Source organism: Caloenas nicobarica, chromosome 9 (assembly GCF_036013445.1).
Source record: "Caloenas nicobarica isolate bCalNic1 chromosome 9, bCalNic1.hap1, whole genome shotgun sequence".
Classification (NCBI taxonomy): Eukaryota; Metazoa; Chordata; class Aves; order Columbiformes; family Columbidae; genus Caloenas; species Caloenas nicobarica.
The window spans coordinates 17818382-17833782 of record NC_088253.1 but is presented as its reverse complement, the minus strand read 5'-3'; the positions used below and the strand labels follow the sequence as shown (position 1 = coordinate 17833782).

Sequence of the window (15401 nt, the reverse complement as noted above, 5' to 3'; positions counted from 1 at the left end):
GTGATGCTTTTCTGCATCCCAGGTGTCACCCATCACCTTGATCATGGGGACACCTCACCACTGTTGTACCCCCACAGCACCAGCCCCCTTCTCAGCCATGCGCACCCCAAAGGGGTGGTGGGACCTTCTCACCTGTCCCCTATTATTGGGGTGACCCCAGGGGGGACCAGCACATCCATAGGACTGCAGGCAAGGCCATTAATTACAGTACAACCTTTATTAATACTGGAATCTTCACAGTGCATTCGTTACTTGTAGCAGTGACTATGGAAATCAGGGAGTGGGGGGGCCAGGTGGGAAAGAGGGGAATTACCACCAAAAAAAAAAAAAAAAAAGAAAAAAAAAAAGAAAAGAAGAGAGGGAATGAAAGAAAGAGAAAGAAACCTGGTTGAGAAACAGGGGAAGCGGCAGCAGAGGCGGGACCACGGAGGGGAAATAAATTAAAAAAAAAAAGGACCAAGTTAACAACAGCACCAGAAAAGTTACTTCAGTTGAAAGACAGGTCTTTTTTTTTTCTTTTCCAAGGAATTTTCATTTTCTGTACAAAATAAGAGACTCCCCCCTCCCCCAAACCCAAACATTTGTCACTTGGCATCAGCGGTTCTGGGCAGGAGAAGGTGAGGGGGACTAAATCGAAGGGTGGGGGGACTAAATCGTTATTCCTAAGGGTAAGAAAAAGAGGGGGCTGCGATGCGACAGACGGGGGGGGGGGGGGGGGGGGGGGGGGGGGGGGGGGCTATGTACAGCGGGGGGGCCGGGGGGGTTGTGCTTTCCTCCAGCCGCCGGCAGAAATCAGCTGCTTCATTTTGGGAGGGGGGTCTGGGTGAAACCCCCTGTCCCCCAGACCACCCCTCCCAGCAGGACCCCACGCAGGGTCTGCTGGTGCTGAGGGAGAGGGAGGGGGTTTGGGGGGGCTGGGGGGGCTCCCCAGTGTTCTCTGGTGGGGCAAAGAGGAGGTTTGGCATCCTCAGCCGCTGTGCCCCGGTGTCCCCCGAGCTAGAGGGGGCTGTAGTGCCTGCCCCCGCTGTCCCTCCATCCTCTCACACATGTCCCCCCCACACCGCCCCCTCCCCACTGCTTCTGACCCCCAAAATGGGGCTGAGCCGTGCTGGCCCCAAGCAGGCAGCCGGGGGGGACGGGGACGGGCCCCCCCACTCCCGGTGCTGCTCCTGCCGTGGCCCTGCTGGCACCGTCCCCTTCTGCTGGGGCTGCGGACAGCTGCCTGCGCCCGGGGAGGGAGAGAAAAGAGAGGAAGAAAGCAAAGAGAAAAAGCAAAGAGAAAAAAGGAAAAAAGGAAAGAGACGAAAGGAACGGAGGGGGAAGAGAAAAGAAAAAGATGGGAAGAAAAAAGAAAGAGAAGAAAGAGAGAAGAAAAAGAAGGGAAAAGAGAAAAAGACAAGAAAAGAGAAGAAAAAGAAGAGAAAGAGACGAGAAAGAGACGAGAAAGAGATGAGAAAGAGACGAAAAAAAGAAGAAAAAGAGAAGAAAGAGAAAAAAGGAAAAAGATAAAGGAAAGAAAGGAAAGGAAAGGAAAGGGAAGGGAAAAGAAAAAGATGGGAAGAAAAAAGAAAGAGAAGAAAGAGAGAAGAAAAAGAAGGGAAAAAGAAGGGAGAAGAAAGAGAAAAAAGGAAAAAGGAAAGGAAAGGGAAAAGAAAAAAGACGGGAAGAAAAAAAGAAGAGAAGAAAGAGAGAAGAAAAAGAAGGGAAAAAGAAGGGAGAAGAAAGAGAAAAAAGGAAAAAGGAAAGGAAAGGGAAAAGCAAAAAGATGGGAAGAAAAAAGAAAGAGAAGAAAGAAGAAAAAGAAGGGAAAAAGAAGGGAAAAGAAAGAGAAGAAAAAGAGAAGAAAGAGAATGAAGAGAAGAAAGAAGAAAAGCAGAAGAAAAGGAGAAGTAACAGGGAAAAGGAAGGGAAAAAGGAAGTCAAAAAGAAGTGAAAAAGAAGGGAAAAAAAGAAGTAAAGGAAGAAAGAGAAGAAGAGGAGAAGAAAAAGAGAAGAAGAAAACAGAAGAATAAAGAAAAGGAAAAGATAAAAAGAAGGAAAAGAGAAGGAAAAAAGAAGAAAAAGAGAAGAAACAGGAAAAGGAGAGAAAAAAGAGAATAAAAAGAGAGGGAAAGAAAGAGAAGAAATAGAGACTAATAAGAGAAAAAGAGAAAAAAAAGAAAAAGAGAAAAAGCGTGAAGCGAGAGCCAGTGCAGGGAAGGCGTCAGGACAGGGCTGGGCCAGGAGGGGCAGCGGGTGCCGGCGGGCGGGGGCTCCCGGGGCGGCGCAGCAAGTGCCCCCGGGGGGTCCATCGGCCACGGTGGGGCCCGTCCCCGCTGGCCGGGGCGTCATCACAATATCCGCGGGGCCGACCTGTCGTTGGTGACGGTCCTGCGGAGGCGCACCCCGCGCCGGATGGCCACCAGCATGTCTTCGGCCGGGGGGTCCATGGAGGCCGCTGGTGGGGGCGCGGGGGTCTCCTCGCCGGGGCCGGACCCCACGAGGGCAGTAGGGAAGGGGAACTGGCCTTCTCCCAGGGCATGAGCGCCGGCCACCAGCTCGCCAATCTTCTCCACCAAGCTGTGCCGGTTGGCGGCCAACTGTTGGTCCTCCTCTTCCTCCGCGGAGAGGTGCTGGGCGGCGCCGGGGTAGACGGAGATCTCCATGGCACCACCGCCCCAGGCCGTGTTGGGAAGGCTCAGCCGCTTGGGCGAAGCTTTGGCAAAATCCAGGGGGTTTGGTGAGGCGTCATCAGCGTAGAAGACGCACTCTTCGCTGCCCACCCGCGTGGGGCCGGTGTAGCCGGGGGAGTCGGGCACCGTGGGGGTCTTCACAGGGACGATGGGGGGTCGGATGGGGATGGGGCCGGCGTTGGAGAGGGTACGGCGGACTGAGGGCTTGGTGGAGGGTGTGCGGCGGATGGTGGCCACCCCCGGGGTGGTGCCGGCCGGTAGGTTGGTGCCGGTGGGCAGCCCAGCGGTGGAGGCGGGACGCTTGGTCTGGATCATCCGCCGGTAGTTCTGGGCGATGTTGCTGTTGCGCGGGATGGTGGAGGACTTGTCAAAGTCGCTCTGGGGGTCACACTCCACGTCGCCATTCACCGAGTAGCAGTCGTAGTCAGAACCTGGGGAGGGGGCAGCACAGTCAGCCTGGTTAGGTGGGTGGTGGGCAGCACAGCTGGCACTGCCAAGCCCAACCACTGCCTTCACAACACAATCACAGCCAGCCCCAAACAATGCTGTTGCAGTGCAACCACAACCAAACTCAGCTGCCACCACGGCAACACAATCCAAACTGGCTCCAACCATTGCTGGCACAACACGCTCCCCATCGAGCCAAACCATCACCATCAGAAAGCAACCACAAGCAAACCCAACCATCACATTGGAAAGCAACCACAAGCAAACCAAACCATCACATTGGAAAGCAACCACAAGCAAACCCAACCATCACCATCAGAAGGCAACCACAAGCACCCCAACCATCACATTGAGATCACAACCAAACCCAGCTGTCACCATTGCATCATGATCAAAACCATCACAACTGGCCTCAACCGTCACCACCGCACAGTTGTAGTCAAACTCAACTATCACTATCATAACCACCCCAAGCACCACCATCACAATGTGATCACAGCCAAACTCCACCATCACGTGCTCACAACTGGCTCAGCCAACACAATCACAACACGACTGTCCCTGTTGTTACTTGATCTCCAACCACCATCTGCCACTGTCTCTGCCTGTACCCAAATGCTGTGCACAAACATGTCACCACAAGCCATCACCAACCACACTCCACATGGTGCTGCCTGTTATTGCACTGCCATGCACAACTGTAGCCATCAAGACCAAACTAACATCCAGCTAAACAAGAGACCTCGTGGTTACCACGTGGCATGGAGCTTGCGCCGCACACTGAACCCCCACCACGCACAATCATAGAATCACAGAATGTCCTGAATTGGAAGGGATGCACAAGGATCATTGAGTCCGACTCCCGTCCCTGCACAGGATACCCCAAAATTCACACCATGTGTCCGAGGGTGTTGTTCATTTGCTTCTTGAACACTGTCAAGCTTGGGGCTGTGACACCTCCAGGGGAGCCTGTTCCAGTGCTCCAGCACCCTCTGGGTGAAGAACCTTTTCCTAATGTCCAATCTAAACCTCCCCCGCCCATCTTCCTGACATTCTCTTGGGTCCAACTTCATCCCACCAGCCCCCATATGACACAACCGCAGCCCAACGCTAGACACCCAGCGCACGCAGATGTGCCTCAGGACCACCAAAGCCTCTATCATCCCATTCCCCTCTCCAGGTGCCACTTCAGGTGACCCCAAGTGCCCCTTGCCACCGCAGGGGGTGGGTACCTTGGGAAGGGATGGTGTCCTCAGAGCAGGAGGGGGTGGTGGTCTGGGTGCTGTACCCGCTGGAGTACTGCAGCGAGTCCCGGCTGCTCTTCTGGTGCTCCAGGCTCAGCCCCCGCGTCAAGACCATGGCCAGGTCACTGGCGGCAGGGGACACCTCCTCCCCATGCTGCAGGGAACAAGGGACAACATCGGCACTCTCGTTCCTCTCTTGGGATACCCCCCAAAAGCCCACCACCTCTGTGCTCTCCCACCAGAGCCAGTACCTTGGCAGCAATGGTAGCCGGTGACATGCGAGGCCTGGGAGCGTCCTCGGTGCCGATGGCCAGGTATCCACCAGGGGATGAGCCCATCTCCGCTTCCCGCAGGTGCTCCACGCGGTCCTTGCGCCGCTGCAGCGGGGGGACCACTGGCTGGTCGTAGGGGCTGGCCTTGGACCAGTCCTGCAACAGGCAAGGTATGGGATGATCCTGGGGACACTGGGACCAGAAGCCAAAAGCAGGGCAGGAGGGGGCATGCGCTGTGTACCCCCCATGAGACACGGGTGCTGCCTGCGATGCTCTGTCCTGTGGGAGGATGGGGTGAAGGGGATCTGGGGGCTGAACCCCATGAGGTGTGGGGGGACCCACGTGTGAAATGCATAGAATCACAGAATCATTTTGGTTGGTTGGTTGGAACAGACCCTCAAGATCATTGAGTCAAACCATTAACCCAACACTGGCACTAAACCATGTCCCTAAGAACCTCATCTCCATGTCTTTTAAACCCCTCCAGGGATGGTGACTCCACCACTGCCCTGGGCAGCCTGTTCCAATGCCTGACAACCCTTTGCGTTAAGAAATTTTTCCCAATATCCAATCTAAACCTCCCCTGGTGCAACCTGAGGCCATTTCCTCTCATCCTGTCACTTGCTACCTGGGAGAAGGGACCAGCACTCTCCATGCTACAACCTCCTTTCAGGCAGTTGCAAAGAGTGAGAAGGTCTCTTCTCAGTCTCCTTTACTCCAGGCTGAACCTCCCAGGTTCCTCAGCTGCTCCTCATCAGACTTGTGCTCTGGACCCTTCAACAGCTTCATTGCAACCTCGGTGGGATGGGGGACAGCACCAGGGAGGGGAGGAGAGGAAGAGGAAGGTGCTGCTGCTGAAGGCTTCACCTTTCTGCCACTGGCCCGTGCTCCAGCACTCACCGAGGTGGGGGAGCTGCACTCGCTGACCGACTGGCAGGTTTCAGAGGCCTCTGAGGACGCTGAGCTGGAGGATTTCTGCCGTGCCGGGCAGCCATGCCATGATCCAGCGGGGAGAGAAGAGCCGGTTAGTCAGCACAGCCGTGACCCCAGGGTACAGCAGCACCCGCGGCCCCCCCAGGCCCCCAGCCCGTGGCAGCAGATGTGGGTGGGCAAGCAGGATCAAACCCAGCAGTGGGGGCTGCAGAGCTGGGGAGATGCCAGCTGGGGGATGCCGGGATGTTCAGCCCCTTCTCCCTGCACACTCCAAGACCCACAGAGCCAGAAGTAATTTTTGGGGGCAAGGATGGTCCCCGCAGACATGGTGTTGGGATCCACAGGGGCTCAGGCAGCACCAGGGATCAGCAGCTCTCAAGGGACCCAGAGCATCCTCAGCACTGGGGAGGGTGCAGGGCAAAGTGAAAGCTTTGCTCGATGCTGCCTGCTGGGGAACTGGGACAAACTGGGTGTTACCGGGCTGGGGTGATTGGGAAATACCCTGTTTACACTACACGGGGGGGGACACATGTGTCATACCCCTGCAGGGGTCACAGATAGGGTTTCTCTTCAGTGTAGCCTATGGTGTTCCCAGGCAGGGCCGGCACCCCATAATATTCCCAATATTTATGTCCTGTGAGGCCAACACAACTGGAAAGACACCATCACCTCCGCACCAGACAGACCCTTGTGTTGCACCAAGCAGCACCCACTCATTCTACAGAAGGGGAAACTGAGGCACAGGGTGGGGGGCTGGTGACGCTGACCCCCTCCATACCTGGCTGGTGATGTCTGAGGGCATGGGGGATGGTGGTTTGGAGTAAGCGGCGTCCTGGGAGATGAAGCCGGAGTCGTGGGAGGAGACGCTGGAGAGGCGGGTGGTGGCGGCGGGGGGCTGCGCCAGGCTGCGGTAGCGATAGGTGGAACTGGGTGAGCAGGTCTGAGCCCCGCCGGGCCACGCCACACCACCCTTGGCACTGCTAACGCTGCTGGGGGGCGCGGGGGGGCGGGACGGGGACACGCCGGTGGGGAGGACAAAGGAAGGAAAAGAGAGTTTAAGACGGAGGTTTGGAGGCGGTGGAGGGTCCCCGGACAGCAAGCCCAGCACCCTGCCCAACACCCCAGCCTGGGGAAACTGAGGAACACGGTCCTCCCAGGGCATTCCTTTCCCTTCTGGGGTCCCCCAGTGGCAGGGGACAGGCTGGGGAACATGGCAAAGGCAACGTATTTGCCGCCAGGTCCCCCTGGGCAGCTCACATTGTCCCCAAAACTTGGAGGACGGGGCACGTGCCAAGCACCCGTCCTGCCCCACAGATCCACTGGCCCCGACCCTGCACCCATCCCAGCGTGCCAAGACCAGTTCCTCCACATTACTGGGGACCAGTCGGCCATATGGATATATGGAGGTGGACATGCACTTCATGAGTGCCCCCAAAGGCCATAATTAGCACCATTAGCCCGCTGAGGTTAACGAAGGGAGCTGGATTTCCTGGCAGCTCCTGCACTGTACCTGCACATGCTGGACTTGCGGGAGCTGGAGCTGCTGGGCGAGGACGGGGGGGTCTGGTAGGACCAGCTGTAGTCAGAGCCCTTCAGATCCTTGATCACCTGCAGGAAGGATGGGGTTTAAGTCCTCAAAGACATTCTCTCCCCCTTCCCTCCCCTCCATGGTCCTCCCCGCTGACCTGCTCGCTGGCGGGGGGCAGCTTGTGGGGCTCGGCAGTGAGCACCACCAGGTCCTCGATGATGCCCTGCAGGTGGGTGATCTCCCCCAGCATGGTGAGCTCCCCGTTCTGCGGCCAAAGAGGAGCATCAGCACCCACCGGGCCGCAGCAAACGCCCCCTCCCACTCCCCCAGCGCCCTGTGCTCACCACCACAGGCTGCAGGAAGGTGATGAAGGTGCAGAAGCGGCCCCGCTCCTCGATGAGGGCTTTGCGGACTGCCTGCTTCTCTGTCTCCTCCAGCAGCAGGTACATGTCATTGACGTCCTGCAGCGCGTTGTCCAGCTGGGGCTGCAGGTCCCCTTTCCCTGCAAGATGGGGTTCCATCAGCACTGGGCTCCCCCGATGCCCTCCCCTAATCTGCTGGGGGTCCCACGGCTAAGCCAAGGCCACCCCCAGGCTCCCAGTGTCCCCACCACCCCATCCTTACATCCCAGCGGGTGCCACAGGGTCCCCCCGCTGTATCCCAGGAGGGCCTGGGGACACCCTCGCCCTATGGCGGCCCTGGGGGGGCTCCTCTGCCACCCTGTCCCCATCCCTGGTGGCACTTGAGCCCAGGGATCTGCTGGGTGCCACCGTGGCAGGGCTGGTATTGTCCCAGGATGGAGGGTGCAAGCTAAGCTAAGATAAAAGCCGGGGGGCGGGGCGGGGGGCACAGGGAGCGGATGGATGGACAGACAGACAGATGGATGGAGGCAGCCCCAGCCCCAGGGAGACTTGTGAGGGGAGCAGATGAGGAAGCAGAGAGGGGTTGGGCAGGGGGGGCAGCGGTTCACTTACCAAGCAGCTCTACAGGAAGGATGTGGAGGGGAGGGGAGAGAGAAGGAGACAGAGAAAACGTGTGAAAAGAGGCTGAGGGCTGGGGCGTGTGCCCCCACCTCCCTGCCACCCCCTTTTTTCTGTGGGGGGAGCAGCAGGACCCCCCAGTGCCCACCATCCCTGGGGGGGCAGCCAGGGTGCCCCATCCAGGATGCCCGTCCTGGCCAGGGGTGCTGCGGAGGGGCTGGCAGGGGTACCCTCCCCCCCAGAACACTCCCCCTCACCTTTGCGAGCTTTTTTCTGGAGCTTGAGGGTGTCGGAGGATTTTTTCTTGATCTCATGGCGGGCTCGCTTGTACTCTGGGGACACAGAAGTGCTGTCAGAGGGGACCCCCCTGCTGATCAGTGCAGCCCCCCAGCATGGATCCGGCCCATCCTGCCCATACCTTTTGCATGGTCTTTGTCCAGCTGGTTGGCAGTTTTCTTCCAGTCCTCAATCCTGTCCTGCAAAGGGTTGATCAGGCTCTCCATGAGGGCACTGGAGCAGGGAGAGAGAGAGAGAGGCAGGGAGTGTGGGAGAGCGCTGGAGCTGCCGGGGGAGCCGTGCACCCCAACCCGGCCCAGCTGGCATCCAGCATCTTCTTCATCAAGGCAAGGCTGAGCCCGGCCAACTCATGTCACTGATGCCCTGGGCGCGCTTACTTGGTGAACTGCCGGAGCTTGGCCTCGATGCTGCGGTGCCGCATGCACATGCGGGTCAGAGCGGAGCCAATGTCCCTGGTAGCACCTGCGGGGAAGCGGGGGGAGCGTAATGGTGCTGTTGAGGGGCAGGGGACACCCCCACACCAGTGCCAGCTCCGTTTGTATACTGGGACCAGGCTGGCTCACAGCAGGGACAACCAGTACTGGGATGCCCTGGGCTTTGGAGATGCTTTGGGTCAGGGATGTCTCCTTTTTCCCCCAACAAATCCACTAAATAAATAAATCAACATCCACTAATAAATAAAGCACTAAATATCCCTTCCCGTTGCTTCAAAATGAAAACTCGCTCCTGGTTTTTCCCAGTTTGTCTCAAATCTGGTGCTGGGAGGTGGACCAGGGAAGGGAGGGGGTGAGTTACCGCACAGGCACAGGCAGAGAAACTGGCCGGCTGGGAGTAAATGGCTCCTGGACCAACGTCCCTCCCCAGCTCCGTGCCAGGCTGGTGGCTGCTCCGTCACCTCCAGGCACAATCCCAAGGGCATAGACAGGGAGTCAGAGCTCTCTGGGGGGACATTGGCCAGCAACGGAAAGCAGGAGCATCCCGTTTTGGTGAAACTCCTGTTCACTCTGAAGCCTAAGGATGGCCACATGGTGGCAGTGCTGCTGGCAAATCCCAGGAAAAGCAGCAATCCAAAATCCCTGGGTGCAGGCTAGGGAGTGATATTCTGCTTTTCTCTCCTCCCCCAAAAAGCCTCCAGAGACACTTCCCACCCTTTGCAAGAGTTTTTGGCACCCCCAGACGCCCCCCAGTGCTGTGGAAACAGGGAAGCCCATGGGCTGAGGGCTTTCTGCACTGGAGTATTCTCCTAATCCGGCTCCTAATGCTCTTATCCTGGCTCCTCCTGCTCCTAATCCGATTCCACCGCTCGCTCACACGCCGTGTGTGAGGCTGCTAGCCAGCCTCCACCCAACGCCCTGCCTCAGTTTCCCCATGCTGCCGCTCTGCCTCCCACCACTCCTCCCCCAGTAAAAGCAGGGGTGTCCCCAAGATGCCACTGCTTAGTGCAGCATGACAGGGTGGCCCCTGTGACACTGACTCCCGTGGTGCTGGTCACCAGCTGTCCCCAGCATCCACCCTGTGTCCCCTCCCTCGCATTTGGTGCCTGGGCTGGAGGGGAGCTGGAGGAGCCCTAATCCCCCCAGTGCAGTGGGCTAGTGGGTCTGGAGGCAAAGCTGATCTGGGCTCAAGCTGCCTACTACTCCTTCTCCTCCTCCTCCTCCCTGCGCAGCTCCAGATGGCCTGGATGCTGCCAGTCTGCAAACCAGCCCAGGACCATCTGCTTGGCAGAAGCCGAGCGGTGGGAAGCGGCTCCTCGCCATCAATGGGCACCCTGAGTGGGTCCAGAGGTCCAGAGGTCTAACCCCCATGCAGGAGGCCCCACCTGCAGCCTCAGCTCTTCACGTCACCTCCCCAGTAAGTCGGGGTTTATCCCAAAAGTGGTCAAACGTGGGCTCCTGCACCTTCTCCCTCCAGCTAACGCCCCTTCCACAGAGCCCCCCGGAGAAGCCAGGACTCCCCAGCACCTCCTGTGTGGGTGCAGGGGACAAGGGGCACTTTGGATGGTGGGAAGCAGCACCCACGTGGGTGCCCACCCCACCCGCTCCCCAGCTGCACCCCATCTTTCCAACCCTGCTTCCGAGGGGAGGCTTCACCTCAGAGTGGGGACAGGTTGGATATGTCTCCATGGATGGTGGAGCTGCTGCTTGAAGACCATCCCAGGCATGCAGGCAGAGGACACCCCACAGGGGACACTCGCCACCCATTCCCCTGCCCAGCCTGCGGACACCCACCCCTGGGTGGGGAGGACCCTACCTCGGGTGTTGGTGGCCATGTCGGCCACTTTCTGGAAGGCATCCAGGAAGGCGACTGCAGCCAGCACCGTGGTCCTGGGGTGGAGAGCGCGAAGCGGGGAGTTCAGTGGGTGCTGGGCACCCTAAGATGGGCCCATGGGGAGGAGGAGGTCCCTGTCCCACCCCCACCACCCCGGCCACCACTCACCTGAGCTGGGAGTGCAGCTTGGTGGCCTTCGAGTTGAAGTCCTCCCAGATGGGGTAGGAGCTCTGCAAGGAGGGAAGGCGACAGTGACAGCCGGAACCCCTCACCCCCTGTCACCCCCTCCCCAGGCAGGGCAAACCCCCTCTTCACTGTTACAGAGAGATGGGGCAGCTTGGTGGCCGTGCCTGGCTGGATGTGGCTTCTCTGATGGCTACTAAAGGCTGAGCACAACTCTGTACCTTCCCGGATTTTTCCTCTTGCAGTCTGGCCATGCAAACTCACAGACCATGGAGACCTCAGGATTTTGGGTGAACTCTCTTCCTTTTCTTAAGGGGTGATGACAGTTTATGGGTTTGGAAATTTGAGGGGAGGAAAGGAGTTGGTGCACAGAGAAGCTCTGACACCCCAGCCAGCAGCAGAGCAGAGCCCTCCAGCGCCCGCAGCCTCTCGCAAAGCAGAAGTGTCCAAAGCCATCATCACGGAGGGCTCCGGTCCCATAGCGGATTGCCCCAGTACCCAGCTCCCCCGAGCCCACAAGGGCTGACAGGGCAGGAGAAGAGTGCTGGGGTCCTCCCCAGCCATGAATGGGGCAGTCGTGTGGGGACAAGGACAGGTCACAGGTGCTGGGGAGGCCACCCCAGTGATATCACGGTGAGGCCACTCCGGTGCCATCCTGGCCAGGCCACCCTGATGCCATCCTGGCGAGGCCATCCCAGCAAGACCAGTCCCAGTGCCCTTGTGGTGAGGTCATCTCAGGGCTGTCCCGATGCCACTGTCCCACCGAGGCCATCTGAGCGCTGTCCCAGCGAGGCCATTCTTGGCAAGACCAGTCCCAGCGGTGTCTCGGAGATGCCAGTCCCAGTAAGATCATCCTGGTGCCATCCTGGTGAGGCCAGTCCCAGTAATGTCAGCTCCAGTGCCATCCCAGCAAGGCTAATCCTGGTGTCACCATACCGCAAGGCCATCCCAGTGAGGCCAGTCAGTGTTGTCCTGGTGAGGTTAATCCTGGTGCTGCCTTGGCGAGGTCATCCCAGTGCCAGCTGGGCACAGCCAAGCCTGTGCCACCATCCTGGTGAGGCTGTCCTGGTGCCATCCCAGCGTGGCTGGTCCCAGTGCCACCATCCCAGCAAAGCCCTCCCAGCAAGGTCAGTCCTGGTGCCACCATCCTAGCGATGCCATCCTGGTGCCACCATCTGATGGCAGTGCTGGGGGCATGCAAACTCCCCCCAGAGTGGCCACCAAACTGGGATATGGGCACCAGAGCCAGCTTTGAGGGATGTGGGTCACTGCACAGCCCTGTGAGCCTGGCTTGGTGGCACCTCTGGGGACAGAGTTTGCACCGAGGTGGCACAGGACCAGCCCAACATTTTGGGGACCATGAAAGCCCCCATTTCCTCAGGAGCTGGCAGTGCCCTGGGGACTGCCATTGCCAGAGAGTAGGGCCACTGTCCCAGGGCTACCTTCCCCCAGCCACCCTGAGAAGTGTGAGCAGATGCCCCCTCCCAAACAAAGGGGCAGGTCACAATGACCCCAGCCCTGCCATGATGCTGGGCAGGAGGATGGGGACGAGGACAACAGGGACAAGGACATGCCAAGGTCACCCAGGGACGCTGAGCACGCTGGAAGAGAGGCAACAGGAATGAAGCTGGCTCAGGGACGGGGACACTGCCAGCTTGGGGGACTGCCACCAGCCTTCACTGCCTGAGTCCTCCCCAGTGGAGGCCGAGGGGTGCCAAAAAGCCACTCATCACCGAAATAAGGTCCCTTTGCACCCGTGTCCAGTGCAGGGGACCTGGCTGCAGGACCCTAAACACATCGTTGCCATTCAACGCTGTCACCTCCTGGTGCAGGGGGTTATTTTTCCGGTCCCGCAGTGCCGGCGCCAGGACACCCACGTGGCTGGGAGATGGGGACAGGGACGATGTGCTCTGGGGGCCACTGGTGCTGGGCGGGGGCTGTGCAGGGTACGAGCCAAGTCTGGTGAGGCTTTTTTCTTCTTTCTATTACTATTATTTCCTCATCTTTCCCACCTAAAAACAGCACAAAAATGAATCCAGCCTGGTTTCCTCGGGCATGCCAGTGTGTGACACCATGGTGAGGGGCTCCCGTCTCAACGGGGCCAGCCGGGGAGGTGACAGCTCCGGGCTGGCTCATGCCCTCTGCAACCTCAGCGGGGGAATGGGGAAACTGAGGCACGGGCTGCCTCCACTTCCACCCTGGGGGCATGGGGCTCAGCAGGGCTGCCAGGAGGGGTTGGCTGGGGTGAAGGCTTTTGGGGGGACTGATCACCTTGACACGCTTCCCCACCAGCCCAGGTTCCCACCGCCCTGGGGCTGGTGCCTGGGGAGTGCCAGGATTTTCTCGCTCAAGGGATTTCTCCCAGTCCTGAGCCGGAGTCAGGCCCCGTGGAGTCACCACCGCCCCTCGAAGGGGTTAATCTCCTTCTCAGCAAGGCTTTTTTTTTTTTTTTTATCCCCCCCTCCCCTGCTTTGGCAATGACAGCATTGTCTGGACTGGGCTGCAGCAAGAAGAGAGGAAGAGGAGGAGGAGAAGGAGGAGGAGGAGGAGGAGGAGGAGGAAGAGAGCTTTTGCCTCCCAAAAATGACTGGGGCTAAACCCCAGCACTGGAGCAGCCGGCAGCAGGAATTTTGGCCCCCGGAGATGCAGAAATCCGGCTGGTCCATTCCTCCCCACTCAGCCCCCGGGGAAAAATGCCCCCCAGCATTTTTTTTTTTCCTAATGAAAACAAACAAAAAAGCCTTTTTTTAAACATAGCCCCATCCTGCTCCCAGGGAGGGTGGAGGCGATGTCCCCTCCCCAGGCTGGGAAATGGGATTGAGGAGCCAGGGGGGACCTTTTTGTTCCATTGGTGCAAACCCAAGCGAGTCCGGCAGAAATCCAGGCTGGGGAGCGGAGGGTGGCAGGGACAACATGATGCCCCAAATGGGTGGCGATGCCCAGTGCGGGGCTAGTGGTACCTGCCGTGGGGTAGCAGTGCCTGGTCTGTGATACCTGACATGGGGCTCTGATACTCACTGATGGCTACAGGGTTGATACAGGGCTCCGATACCCGATGCGGGGCTCCGGTAGCCAGTGACGGATATGGGGCTGATATGGGGCTGCGATGCTCAGCATGGGGTCCGATGCCCAACACAGGCCCCCGATGCCCAGTATGGGGTTGATGTGGGGCTCTGACACCCAGTGTCGGTCTCCAGTGCCTGAAGTGGGGACCCGATGCCCAGTATGGGGTTGATGTGGGGCTCTGACACCCAGTATGGGGTTGATGTGGGGCTCTGACATCCAGTATGGGGTTGATGTGGGGCCCTGGCACCCAGTGCTTGTCTCCCATGCCTGATATGGTGGGGCCTTTATGCCCAGTATGCGGTTGATGTGGGGCTCTGACACCCAGCGCCAGCCTCTGATGCCCAATATGGGGCCCCGCTACCCGACGTGGGGCTGATGTGGGGCTCCGATACCCAACACAGGGCCGCGACACCCGGCTCGGGGGCTGGACAGCGGAGCCCCGGTACCCGCCGCGGGGCTGATGCGGAGTTACGGTCCGCGATGCCGGTCGGTCCGCGCTCGCAGCAGCGGCGGGAGCGGGGGCTGCCCGGTGCGGGGGGAGCGCTGTCACGGCAGCGGAACGGTGGCGGTAGCGGCGGGGGGGGGTCCCTACCTTCATGTCGTTGATGATGGCTTGGAAGAGGCCGCCGAGGGCTCCGCACTCCTTCTCCGCCGTCTCCATCGCGGCGCTGCGGCAGCCCGGGGCGGGCGGCGCCGCCGGGGGAGGCCGCGGCGGCGGGCCAGGCTCAGCGGCGGCGGGGGGCGGGCGGCGCCCGGGCGGCGGGGCGGCGGCGGAGCGGCGGGAGGGCCGGGCGGAGCGCGGCGCGGCGCATCGTCCCCCCCCGCGCCTTCCCCGGGGGCTGAGCGGGACCCGCCGCCCCCCTGGGCCGCCCCCTTGGCGGCGGAGCGGAGCGCGGAGCGGGGAGCGGAGCGGGGAGCGGAGCGGAGCCGGGCGCGGAGAGCGGCGCCCCGGGGCGGTGGCGGGGGCGGAGCGGGGCGGGATTTGCGCGGCACATGCGCCGCCCGCCGTGGGGCCGGGCGGGGGGAGGTGGAGGACGGAGTGGGGGTGCGGGGTGTTGCGCCGGGATGCCGGCGCCGGGGGCAGGCCCGGTGGTGCTCGGGGATGCTCCGGGAGCTGCGAGGGGAAAGAGCTCTGGGAGCCCCCAGGGCTGCAGTGGAGGGAGCCCCGAGGGATGCTTGGGGACACTGGGACTCGGGGGCAGCCCCACTGGTTGGGGTAGCACCGGAGCAGTGGAGGAACCCCAAGGGATGCTCTTGGGCAGCACTGTGGGATGCTCAGGGGCACCCCCAGATCCCTGGAGGTCTTGGGGGGATGCTGCCTCCAGGCCAGGGCTCTGTTTAGCCTCCCTCCAAGGGCTTTTTGACCCCCACTGCATCCCTTACCTGGGGAAGGCACATGCCCTAGGTGTGCTGCAGGCAACCACCTTGGTGCAGGCTGAAGTTTAACGCCCTCCGGGGTGATTATATAGCAGCTCTGAGACATCTTATGGCACTCGATTACCACAGAGCCG

General features: G+C 60.0%; 1 protein-coding gene across 1 annotated transcript; it reads right to left on the bottom strand.

Annotated features, from left to right (window-relative positions):
• Positions 1-1668: 1668 nt before the first annotated feature.
• On the bottom strand, positions 1669-14639 carry MTSS2 (MTSS I-BAR domain containing 2). The gene is made up of 15 exons (XM_065640602.1): positions 14483-14639; positions 10810-10871; positions 10624-10697; positions 8751-8835; positions 8495-8586; positions 8334-8408; positions 8071-8079; positions 7441-7598; positions 7254-7361; positions 7079-7176; positions 6347-6557; positions 5536-5610; positions 4615-4791; positions 4352-4517; positions 1669-3103 (listed from the first exon to the last, which is right to left on the bottom strand). The coding sequence occupies exons 1-15, from the start codon at positions 14549-14551 to the stop codon at positions 2331-2333; spliced, it is 2232 nt and encodes a 743-aa protein (XP_065496674.1). The 5' UTR covers positions 14552-14639; the 3' UTR covers positions 1669-2330.
• Between the last annotated feature and the right edge of the window lie 762 nt (positions 14640-15401).